General features: G+C 33.4%; 1 protein-coding gene across 3 annotated transcripts in view; it reads right to left on the bottom strand.

Annotated features, from left to right (window-relative positions):
• Positions 1–13,142, bottom strand: part of LOC112051077 (TNF receptor-associated factor 4) — a 115,979-nt gene that overhangs the window by 23,766 nt on the left and 79,071 nt on the right. Inside the window, exon 1 of one of the 3 annotated variants that reach the window (XM_024089556.2) lies at positions 8,292–8,584. The exons of the other annotated variants lie outside the window; for them this stretch is intronic. Within the exon in view, the coding sequence (XP_023945324.1) occupies positions 8,292–8,489 (198 nt within the window). The 5' untranslated portion in view covers positions 8,490–8,584. Of the gene's footprint in view, positions 1–8,291; positions 8,585–13,142 lie in introns of those variants that run through there. 3 annotated transcript variants of the gene reach the window in all.

Here is a 13,142-nt window from a genome sequence, read left to right as displayed (position 1 = left end):
TGCGTTTTACGTTTATCTCGTGTGATCAAAGTGATTTAATAAAAAAAATCTGAATCTATCCGTTTTATTTGGATTGAAAATTTGAGCTGAAGTCCCATTACATTTAATAGTAGGTACGAGTATTTCAAAAAGTTACGCTCACTGGACTTGGCTGACTTATGACCCATTATGTATTATGTTGCTTCTATAATAATTTACATTTTTTGTTGTTTAAATTCAATTGCTTTCAAAACTTTTGGTGTGATTTTATTCACATATGACTGTTTGAAAACGTTTGAAAAATAATCGTACTTAGGTACTTAAAGTACTTTGAATTTAAAAAAGAATACTGCTATGCTAGTAATCCTTAAATTTCAGTGAAGTTCATCATCACATTTTATACAGTATCTGTCACCTTTTAAATAGACCAACTTAAGTAAAATTGCTAGGATCATAATCGATATTTGATTAGTAGTTAGATACTTGTAAATTGATCAAATATTTTTCCGATAAATTTCTATATTACCATTAATTTACAAATATTTGCTCAACATCTTGTATTATAGGATTAATGACTAGATCAATAGGTTTTAAAGGAAGCAAACAAAAATAGGTCTGCATAAAATATCAAAAGGTTAGGCACTTTCAGTAGTAAGGGCCCCGACGGTAGACATATACCAATAAACATGAGTTCGACACAAAACAGACGCAAAGAAAAGGGGACGCGCTTTGTTTGGGCGTTTTATAAATAAATTCTCAAGTACTGCCCTTTGAACCACTTCAGATGTAATTTTTTCAGCTACATTATCAATAGCCGTTACATTAACATGAACAAAAAACATACATTACAATTTTTATTATGTTGAGCTAACCCACTCTACTTTTCAAACTGACATTTTGTTGATATACCATTAGAAGGAATTTAGTTTTCAAAATAATAAGAATGTTCAATTTAAAGCAGAAAGTAGTACTGATTTGTGTTATCATAATTGGCGCTAAATTAAATGTTTGACAATAAGTAATAAATAAGATAAATACACACATTATGGTAATTGATAAATGGGTGTTTTGTCTCGCATTTATTGAAAATTCGTATTATGTAAGAGATAATCCATTTATGAAATTAAATAGTAAATCTAAATTGATTATTTTAGAAGCGCTAATAAAATTATACATTAACACAAAGGATACTATTTTAATAAACACTGAGAGGTCATGCATTGGACTATTTTGGGGCCCACTTATGGCACAGGCTTTTTTCTTGATTGGGTAGGAATAAAGAATATTGGTATTTTTTACAAGCATACCAAATAAAAGAAATACAATATACATAAAGTAAATAATATTAGAGAAAAGGTAGCAGTAGCAGCTGCTCTTCAAATCAGCTGATCGATATTAAAAATCATGTCGGCCCATTCCATTCTATACACCCACTCAGGTAGGCTTTTTTCATCGAACCGTCAGCTGTTTGGTGCGTGCGCATACTTTAAATCTTCAAAAGTTTCCGATTGGTACCAAACATCTGCTGCCCGGCAGGTGCCGCGTGGAATTCACGAATTTTTAAAGACTCGACCTTTCAAGTCAGTTTTGGATTGCCACATTTGGCACATCTGCTCCTAAGTTGACGAAGAACAGTTTCCAACAACATTACTATCGGTATTTATACTGAAGTCATTGTAAGTACATTCCACGATCTAATAAGGATATTTTAAATTATCTGGTTATGAAAACAGCAGCAGTCAACATTTTGTGATGGAATGACGGAATAATAAAGGAAGATAAAAGGCCATCTGAAGTTTTTATTAAAAACAGCTATTTTTCAAGAATTTTTGAAATTACTACATTGCACATCGCAAAGTATCTTGTAGGTATTTTAATTTTACTTAAAACTGTAAGGAATTTGTTTTACAAGTTTTTATATTCAAATTATACATGTCTGAAAAGCCTAAGAGAAATGATGAAATCCACCATCTGACCATGGATTCATAATAATTTTAGGCAATGTAAATACGTTTGTAATATAGTTTTAGTTACTTCTAGATCCAAATACTTTTTGGCTTTTCTAAATTAACTTGGAAATTTTTGGCACAAAACTGTAACTATGTTAAAAAGGGCCCACTTTGAGGCAAATTTTTGGTACTCTAGGTTCTGTCGTACATACAGTAACTATGACATTACTTTGTTAGAGTGGCGCGATGCACGTGTATGTATGTGATGATCTGCAATCTACATCCTTTCTCCCGTTCATTTATCATCCAGGAAACGTCATTTTATCATTCAGAAACCTTTTTTTCGCATCCGCACCCATACGGGTGTTATATTTCGATATCTCTCATTGATATTGTGCAGTATCGTCGGGTATATCCGTTGGGATATCATGTATCATATTTTATTTCTCGCTAACTCAATGTTGCTTGTACAAATAGTTGAATAGTGGGTATAAAATTATCATTACGCATTTTTTTTAATTGCGTGATTATTAAATTAACATTATGTATGCTAAATCTTTTCTAAAGTTAGCTGCTTAATTTTGGCGTTTGTCATAAAAATACACTTTGATCCTCTAGTGTTGAAGATGTTAATAAAAGAAAATTTTTAGATAATATAGACGTATATGTAGAGGCATAACATAGAGTAATCAGTCATTTTAAATGCAAGAATTTACGATAGAATAATAAAAATATCATATATTTTATAACATACGAATATCTTTGTTTATGCATCGCCATCCATTTCCATTATAAACTGTATGGGTGCAATGATATTTACAAGTTCCCCATAACACGAGCAGCAATAGATGGGGTGGTTTTTTGCCCCGTCAGCTGTTTGGGTCCCTGGCGAATGGCATGTCGAAAAACTCCTTATCGGGGAACCCATTCAATACCGGTAAATAATAGAGATTTCATACCGCAAACTGTTCCTTCCTTTCTGTTAATTCTCCATCTATTTAAATCTGTTTGAGAGTTTCTTTGTCCTATTTCATTTTAACCAACTAAAAAGGATGTTCTCAACTTGATTGGTAATTTTTTTATCCTCACTTTAAGAACATATTTATTTCTCTTGTTTTTGATTGTACTCATAATTTGAGCTTTTTTGATTCCAAATTTGTTGTCTTTCTATTATTGTTATGCATTAAATGTATATACAAAACATACCAACAAATGCTTTTAAAATAAAACTACAACAATATCCATTAATTATTTTCTTGGACATTTTTGAGGCTAAATATAATAAGAGGGAATTTGAATGTGAATTACTTAGAATATTAGTTGATGTATTAATTTGTCTAGGCACTAGTAAATATTATCTAGGTAAGCAAGTAAATACTCAGAAATGCTAATCGTAGGTTTTGCACATTCTTCTAAATAAGCGTTTCTAGTACGCAAGTATTTGCAATTAAAACATTTCTTATTAACACGTTCAAAGTTTTTTAAATAAAATTTTACATTAATGTTTCGTAGATACATTGTTAGCCGATATAGGCGTGTTTATAACCTTCATTAGCTTTAACTTAAGGTTTAGATTTAGTTTATGTTGGGTCACAAATTCAATTATTTATGATACTATAAGCAGGGACTTCTAAACAAAACAAGGTAAACCTATCGAGTTTGTACTCGTTTGTCTTGGCTAACGTGCTAATGCATTTATACACATTTCTATGCCTACATTCATAGTTGTTCTGATTTATTTGATGTCATTATCGGAATTGTTTTTTTTTCCGGATCAACAAAACTCCAATCTCAATCAACTTATATTACTATATTAATAGAGTTTATTTTCCTATGACTATAATTCTAACACCATTACGCACAACTATTCCATTTTTCAAATCAACATGAGGTTTTTTTCAACACATGGGGCACGGTTCGCTTCCCACCAGTAGCCTGCACATGGCATCGAGGAATTTGACACGCAGATGTTCGTTCCGCTACAGACACAATAAAATACCTAATAAAAATGGCCGACCAGCACTTTCGAAGACATAAAAAACCCTTGACATAACTTGTAGTTTCTGCTTCCTTTTAAATTTCATCTTACTTTAAATTTACGTTAGGTACTCTTTGTACTTAAATTCTTTCGGTTGAAAATACGTGTCATACAAATACTTAAATACGTACATGTATAAAGGCAATGTCAGCATTAGCAGCGTAAGTCCTGAACCGATTTTCAATGAATAAGATTTCAATAGATTTTTTAGTAAGTATGTCTATGTGACAGCAACAAAACGAACATATACTATATTTAACACAAAAAATAATTATAAGTGGATTAAGGTCTGTAAGATTTTAAGAAAGAAAAACGACGTTTGATCGTTGTTTCCGTTAAATGGATTAAAAAGTGACAACAAATCGAGAAAGCTGTGACTGGGGCATCCATTAGCAAGCTACCGTGAGTTAAGTTTCATAGCGAGATCATATGAGCCATTTCTAAATGTCATTCCGTTGACGACTTGCGTATGCGTTGCTATAAAAAAGACATATCCTGGAATCAAGGTGCACTTCATTCTAGCATACAACCCAGATTTCAAGTATTCTTAATTTTTATAGCTATTGTCTAATCAACCAATTTTCACAAGAATTTAATAAACTATATTGCTTGAAATCCTTTATCTCATGTTACTTGGCAATTAAGTATATATTAATTAAGTATATATATTTTATCACCTAACGAGCAATGATTTGTCGTATGAAAAAAGTTCAAAATTAAAAGACTGCTATTGAAAGTGAATGCCTTTTTACGTGCACATTTTAAAAGCATCGGTTATATTACTAAAAACGGTATCTTTTATAACTTTCTCGTCAGCATTAACTGTTCAGTTAGTATTGCCCATTATTTGCAATTAATGTATGGAAATCCGCATTCCGTGCCTACACAAGCATGGTGACATGCCTTAAGACTTTAATTAATGATGTTTGTACCAATTTGTTGACTTCTATGGCTTACAGAGAGTAGTTCTTATTTTATCTTAGCAGTTCTATCCTCCATGTTTTGCTTCCATGTGTATTGCAATAGGCTCAACAACAACAACAACATTTATATTTAGAGCCTTTTGGTCGGTGTACCTAAAACAGGTTGCAAAAACCAAAAAAGGTCTAGTCTACTAATTTCTAAGACTAATTTCTTAGCCAATATACTAACATTGAGCTTGATATATTGACTAAGAATTTAGTTTGTTTCTTAGCCTCGATATATTAGTTATTTGCTCCCAAAACTGTAATAAGAACAGAACGACCGCTCTTTAGTTTTATAACTTATCACAATGGAAGATTTAAAAATGCCATCGTTGGTCGTGCGCTATAAAATCGAAGAAGTCATTTAGAAATTGATGGCGTTCTTATACTTTTACGATTACAAATGAATTTTTATTGCACGTTTCTTAATTTTACCGCCTGTGGGAGCTTGGCACACTTTGACATCTCGTAACTTCGTTGTGACGCATAAACTTTGGACGATCAACATGTTTTATTGTTTACTGCGAACATTTCTTACATGCTCGTAAATACTCGTACAGTGAAGTTAATTTTGAATCACAAATATAATATTAAACTGCACGCTCATCAATACGAGGAAGAGTTTATTCAAATTCATTAATTTAAAGTACTTAGGCTTAGTTTACAATCTTGACTTTTGAAACGTCAAGTTTGTCTATTTGTATTGATTCTACTACCAGTTTTGCAGTTAGTTCTGACAAGATTGGTAGTAGTTGTTCTTTTAAAATAATAATCATTTACAAAAGATAGAAGATTCTCCTGTAAAGATAGAAGTCAAGTCAATTGCCTCCAACAAACAATCAACATCCTTGTTATTAAGTAATTTATAAATAGCATTTTAGTGATCTCGACTTATATTTATTTTGATAGATTGCTTGGTAGCCAAACTAGTATATAAAAGGCTATAGAATTTTATAATTCCAATCATATCTAAAGGACTATTGGTGATTAGATATTACCCACCTACTTTGCGCTTTGGCTATACATATATTTTATGCACATCTTTTTTTATTTTTAAGTTTTACTTTGCAGCTGAATTTCGAATTTACAATAGAGGATGTCAAAGTGAAACGTTGGCTTTGAATTTATTATCGGATCTGTATCATGTAACCATGTTGTTGCTGTTATTTTCGTGGGAAGTGGCAGAATCATTTGTTGTGTTACATTGTAGAGAACAATTAAGTAATAACTCTTGACATTGAACTTTCTGAGTAAGATGGCACAATAATAAGTACCGAGTTGTAATTTAATGCTACAACAATAGTTTAAACTGTACGCAGTTAAATGGTGGTTGTGGAACTTTCATTTTCTTTGTAGAACTCAAAATATTTCTAAAGAGAAACATCATAGAAAAATCTTGTAGTCAGGAATCAAGATCAAATAACTGAGTGTAATTTTAGGCAATATAAATTAATTAACCTTATCTGCTAGCCTTATCTAACAAGGAATGTTGGCACATTTCAAAATGGTTTAATTTGCGTTTACATCTTAGGATTAGCTAAAAAAGCGGCACTACCTAGTAAGGAACCTACGTACCTACCTAATGCTTTTAATGGCACAAAATACATATAATTTGTCATTTTTTGTTGTGAATGCGTTAATGAATTCTTACATGATTACAGATGTAGTAAAAATAGACTTGTGAACATTTTTATTGTTTTAAAGACATATTAGTAGGAACTTAAAGGTGACGATGTAATCTAAGATGGTAACGCTAACATGAAATAAATTTCATAGATTTTTCAACAATATACAATATTTGGTTTCTATACATCATTGTGTTGACCTCTGCAATTTCCCGTCTGCCAATTGTGTGAGATTAGCAAAACCAGAATAGACCTATTCCTAACCTAACTAATGCTAACCAAGATCTTACAGTAAGGAAGCAACGCACAATAGAGACAGAATAATTAAATCAATGAAGGATCAATCAATAAACCTAAATTAAATATTTGAAGACTTTAAGAAACTTATGTTTTCCCTGGATAAACACATTGGTCTACTTTTGCTTAGCCAGAGGTTTAGGTATATACAGTTTATATGCAAACGAATTGCACAACAAATGCGTTTGCACATTAGGAAGGTCAAATAAAGAGGTCAATTTACCTGCTTAGTTAAAGTGCTAAGTGCGAGACAACTATTCTAGTTGACTCTGCAAATGCATTGAGACAAAGTTTTCGTTTAAAATGTCTAAGGTAAGCCTTTGCTAACAGCATTAGGAGTAGGTATTTAAATTACACAAACTGATTGCGCAAACGCAACAGTCTCAACACCTACTTGTTTTATACAGATATTTCAAAAAGGAAACTTCAATTAATAACCAATACGGGGCCTAAATAAGTTCGAAACACTTCAGCATTTAGAAAGGCATCTCAATGGTGAAAGTCATGTGCTATCGGGCTTTGCAAAAACTCGCATCTCTGTGCGGCCTTGTCAAGGTGAGTGCAAGGGGGACATAACGGTGCGCGGCGCAGCGCAGCGGCGGCTCCCCGCACCACCAGACCACAGTAGATATATATCTACTGTGACCAGACCAAACAGTGTTACAGCACCGACCAAACAACGTACAGCGACAACACTGACCGATACGTAGCTCGGACCGCCCAAACAAAAGCGTCAATACACTTGATACAACTCGTTAGTGCCGTTAAGTGCTTTCTACGTGGGAACCGAGACACGTATCGTTCATTTCCTTTCAGAAACCTACAGCTTAATAGCTGGCTAATATGGCGGTAGCCTTTTGGCATTTCGGACACGTATTATAGTGTCTCTTATGGGAAACCAGTTACATCTAACTGTGCCATCTTGTAGGGATAAAGGAGTACTTTCAAATATTTGTAAACACCGCCATTCATTGTTAATTTAGAACGAAAACAATGGTCCACCTGAATCGAGATGTTTATTGTGCCCATTTCATAAGATTCTTGGTCCTTACGTAATTGGAACAAATTATATTGATGCTCCTATTGTTGTTATGGTGTAACATTATTAAGTGGGTAGTTATATATTTTAGATCTCATACGAAACACTCGCAGACTTCATTAGCAAGCTAAGTTTAGATATCCTAAAAACCGGTTAACTGTTCAAGTAACTTATTGGACTTTAGAATAAATTGGTGACATTCAACTAACAAATGCGCTGGCGTTACTCATGAATGCTTTCTGGAATTTCAATACGCGTAAGGAAATCTTAAATGCTATTTCATTTATTCCAAAAACTTAAGTTACACACGATTGAGTTAGTTTTAGCATGCACAACACGTTCCAGACCCTTTTCCGATAGAAGCTAAAGGGTCCTTCCCTAAATTAAAGGGAGACTTACTATTTGGCTGATTTCCGTGATAGGGATCGGCGATATTGTTTTGTCAGAGCCTTGCGGGAGAGATGAAGCGCTGGGGGTCGGAGACACCCCGGGGGAGCCCGGCTGGACATTGACCACGCTCTCCTTCGATGTGCGATTAGGAGATAACCTAGCCGGGAAGCTGAGGGTCTTCGTCCACTGCGACAGGCTTCGCACCATTTTGACTGTCCATAAGCACTACACGTTCACTAAACTCGACGCGAGCGACACGTGCGCTCCACACGACGACCGGCGGACGAATGCGATTGCGATGCCATCAAAACTTACAGCCTGTGCAAGTTGCGACGTGTACGGCACGCGCGTGTGTGCGTAGGGTTGCTTGCGTGTGCGTGTTGCACAGACTGGTATTGGGAGCTTGTGGGTCCGATGCTTTTGTTTATCGTCGGGGCGGTCACCTTACCGCTTCTAAATTGACCGCTTTTGTAAAAGTTTTGCACAAAATAAGTCCTTCGGTCGATGGACTGCAGAATATTGGTTTTAATTGCATTCGCGCGCCATTTGAACTGAGTGAAATATCTTTTGAGATCTGCTAATTAAAGTACCGTGAAGTTATAATCTACTTACCTACCTACTAACTCTTAAAATAAACTGTAGCAGTGCTATCTGTCTACTTAACTATGAGAAATAATTTTGATGCATATTTTTTTAATTCAATTGAATTCAGAAAATAAAGCGATGTACTTACATATTAAGTAGGTACACTAAAAACCGAAAAATGTCATCAAAGGTACTTTTGTTCTATGTATCTACTGGTTGATTTGAAAGTGGTGACAAAAACAAAGCAATATTTATAGAACACTACCTATTTGACTTGGTCCTTAGGTCCTTTCAAACAAATTTTACTTTTAACAAACAAATTTCACGATTATTCCTAGTTAGTCTTCAATTAGGTCATGTCCAAAAAAAATATATAAAGCTTTCGATAAATCCTAGATACTTAACATTCTTCTTCTTTCAAAGTCGATTAAAAATTGAATCGTATTGCCCGCATATCCCTCATCATTACATAATAACTTTTTTCACTATGTACTTTAATATATCTTGTTCTAACGTAGGAAAAACTAAATAGGAAATAACTAAAATCGAGGAAATGTACGTTTTCCCCTTCTTCCAATCTTATCCTTAATACCAGAATAACGAATATTTTGTATGATTCAAGCTAACTGTGAAAATCAAATTTGAAAACTGTGAAACCGATTTTGCGTTTAAAGTAACGAATTTTCGGATATTTGATATTGGTACGAATTTTGTGGAAAAATTGTGGAATATTTGGAGTTTTCCTAAACTTTTAAAGATTTTTTGAATTTATTGAATTTAAGTAATTCATAGACATCTAAGAATATGAATGAGTGCCATAAAAAGTGCTGTTATTATAAAGTTCTCTCATATCCAGGGGTTCTATTATAGGGCCCCCTCGGCCTTATATGCAATGATTCAAGAATTAGCAACGGTACATAAATGCAGAAAATAACTGCACGTGGCATTCCGAAGGGTGGCACCCTTCGATTTAACCAGACTTTGACGTGGCAAAGACGCAAAAAGTGCTTCACGTCATAAATGGAAGCTGACATTTTACATTTGTTTTTTTTAAAACTCAGAAAGCAATTAATTTTCCTTCCTAAAAGCTTACGTTAACGTAAAAAAGCTTGATTCCACATTGATAATTCAATGGTACACTGAGTGTTATTTAGTTTTAGGTAGGAAGGTACATAAAGTAGTGACTAATAGTTAATTAATAAATAATTAAAAAATAGAAAAAAAACGTTAAGCAAAGCAAATGTTAGCTTTTAGAGATCAATATTTTGTATTAATTAAGAAGGTAATTAAGTAATTAGTAGGCAGGTAACAAACAGAAAAACTTTATTTTATGTTTATTTTAGAAATAACTATGCCAAAGTATAGTAGTAATTCTAAGTTCTAAAAGGCTGTCACTTTTAGAACTTAGAATTAATACAGGACGGACGGTCAGACATGCCGAAACTTTATCTAAAGCTCCCTTAAGTCAGAGTACCTATGTATGTAATTTGTTTTTATAATTGCAATACTTTGATGCTATTACAAAATAAAAAATAAACGTATTGCAAATTATTGCATAAATATTAATTTAGCAATCTAAATGTTATATAAAAAACTTAAACAATTAATGATCACCGACCTACCTACCGTTTTAAATAATATCGACAAGGACACAAGGATGACTATTAATCTTCGGCTAGTGGAATTAATGTAGCGAAGAAAATTAAAAAAAGCCCATTAGTATAAAAAATACATCGACAAACTGGTTTTTTAAACAAAGACCTGTCGCCGGTCGGTACAAACCTTAATCTTGTTCGAACATGTCTAAAAATTTAAAAGGATCGGTTAAGTATATTGTGAACACTGTAACACTGTGTGTGATAAATATAATTTACTAATTACTGTCTATAAAGGTAGAAGCGGGTTAGCGTGGAAGTTGGAAATACACCTCTAACATTCGTGTAAAATACAGTTTTGCACAAATCCAACGGGAACTTTTGATTTTTCCGGAATTAAAAGTAGCCTATGTGTTGCTCAATAACACCCTCTATCTTTCAATGAAATTCACATTAAAATCGGTCCAACCGTTCCAAAGATTAGCCCGGATAAACAAAAGACAGGCTAAATTTTAAAAAGCTTGTTTGCGATTTGCTATCGTATAAATAATAGCTATAAACACTTGAGAAACAAAGTTATTTTAAAATTACAGACAGACTAGGTATTATGAACATATAAATTGTAATATGTATTAATTATTTTATACTAGAAAACCCCGGGGCTCTGTTCGCCTACAGTATGTATTTCCTAAAGAACCTATGGAATTTATCAGGATTTTCCGAGAAAAGTATGTTGTGTGCTATATTGTTCTCCAAGGTCCAAAGCATCTAAAACCTTCAACCAAATCATATCAGCGGTTAACTCGTGAAAAGAACAGACAGGCAGACTTACTTTCGCATTTATAATATCAAGCATGGATGGCTTTTAAATTATAATACTGTTTTAAATTATAGTACTGTGTTTTTTTAAATTATAATACTGTATGATTTTTTTTAAAAAGAGCAACTGTTGAGTTTCTTGCCGGTTTCTTCTCAGCAAAACCTGCCTTCCGAACCGGTGGTAGAATCTTTACAAATAGTCAACTGACGTGTCAAAAGTGCTTGTAAAGTGAGCCTACTTGAAATAAATGATTTATGATTTTGATTTTGGCTTGTTACTTCAATAAATAATACTTTAGCAAATCATAAAAAAAAATTCAAAATTCATTTATTTCAATTAGGCTTAGTTTACAAGCACTTTTGAAAGGTCAAGATTATGTCATAATTTAACTTAATTGGTAATAATAGTCGAAAACTTAAAACTAAAGTTACGAGGGTTCCAAACGCGCGCTCCATAGATTACAATATGATCTATCGATCGATATGATATGCTATCGATCGATAGTATTCGCATATATCCGGCGGAGGGCGCAGTGAACAATGGTCAGGACTTGCGTGCTCACTTCCGACGCCACGTGCGCGCGCAGCTGCCTGCAGCGGCCGCACCGCCCGCAGCGCATGCGAAGTACTTCGAGCTTGACAGACTGCTCATACTTAAGTTTACTCTTGTTATATGCAATCGTTATCCGTTCTTTTTTTTTTAAATGACTTTATCTGATGTATCACCATTAACCTCACGGAGCAAACATGCTAGAAACATTTGTTGTTCTTCATTTATTAATTTATTATAAGTATTGCTTTTTAATATAATGTTTCATTTATTCCCAATTGTTTTTAATTACTCATTGTGTGACAGATGATATTTAAAAACATACCGATCAAATTGAGAACAACCTCTTTTTTGAAGTCGATTAAAATATATTCCTATTTGTCATCATGTCAAATTGTTATATTAACAGGATTAGGATTAGTAAGGATGATAATATAACATATTGTTATATTAACATACTTACTATTAATTAAAGCGATCCACCTCAATATTTTTAAAATAAAAAAAAACACAAACTAATCATAAATGCCAAAATGAAAAAAAAAAGTTAGGTAAGTACATTTATGCCAACACAAACTCAAAGAAAACAAAGAACTCAAACACACTCCAAATAGTTGGAAGGCATAAAAACCGAAGTATCCTAACATCCTGCCCTCCGGCGAGCCATCGACATAAAGAGGGTCATTAATACCCCGTGCGCGGGCGCAGCTAGCGGACAGCCCTTGTCTTCATGAATGTACTACGAGTCTTCATGGTTTACCACAGTTTTATGTACAGTTCGGTATATATTTTGGCTATATAACAGTAATAACGATTAGTATGATTTATCTTAATACAGCTAAGAAGTAAACAATTTTTTTTTTTTTGTTTTAATTTATTGTAAATTTATTTTTGCAAATTAAATCTGTGGATTATAAGATGTCTGCTAAAACACTATATTATTAATTTTTACAGTACAGCATTATCAATTGCAATAAAAATAACTAAACTTTTCACTCAAAATCCACGTAAGAATTTTTTATCGTCACCTAATTCTTAGTGAGCAGTCATGTTCAAACGCTACTTAAAAAAAAAAACAAAGGATGTTTACCATATTTTTTATAATATGACCAAAATTCCCATTCTCTTCCAACTAGTCGGGAAAGACTGTGCTAGGAGTGGGTACGACAATAGGCCAACGGGGTGAGGATTGAACCACCACCCCTCGGTGATGAGTCAAACCGCTCTTACCGTTGAGCTATTGAGGCTTTACTTGTTTAACCATAGGCGCAGTTTTAGTAATCATGCGAATGTCCACTATGTCTACGAATA

This window comes from Bicyclus anynana, chromosome 5 (assembly GCF_947172395.1).
Source record: "Bicyclus anynana chromosome 5, ilBicAnyn1.1, whole genome shotgun sequence".
Classification (NCBI taxonomy): Eukaryota; Metazoa; Arthropoda; class Insecta; order Lepidoptera; family Nymphalidae; genus Bicyclus; species Bicyclus anynana.
This window is presented reverse-complemented; position numbering and strand designations above follow the sequence as displayed.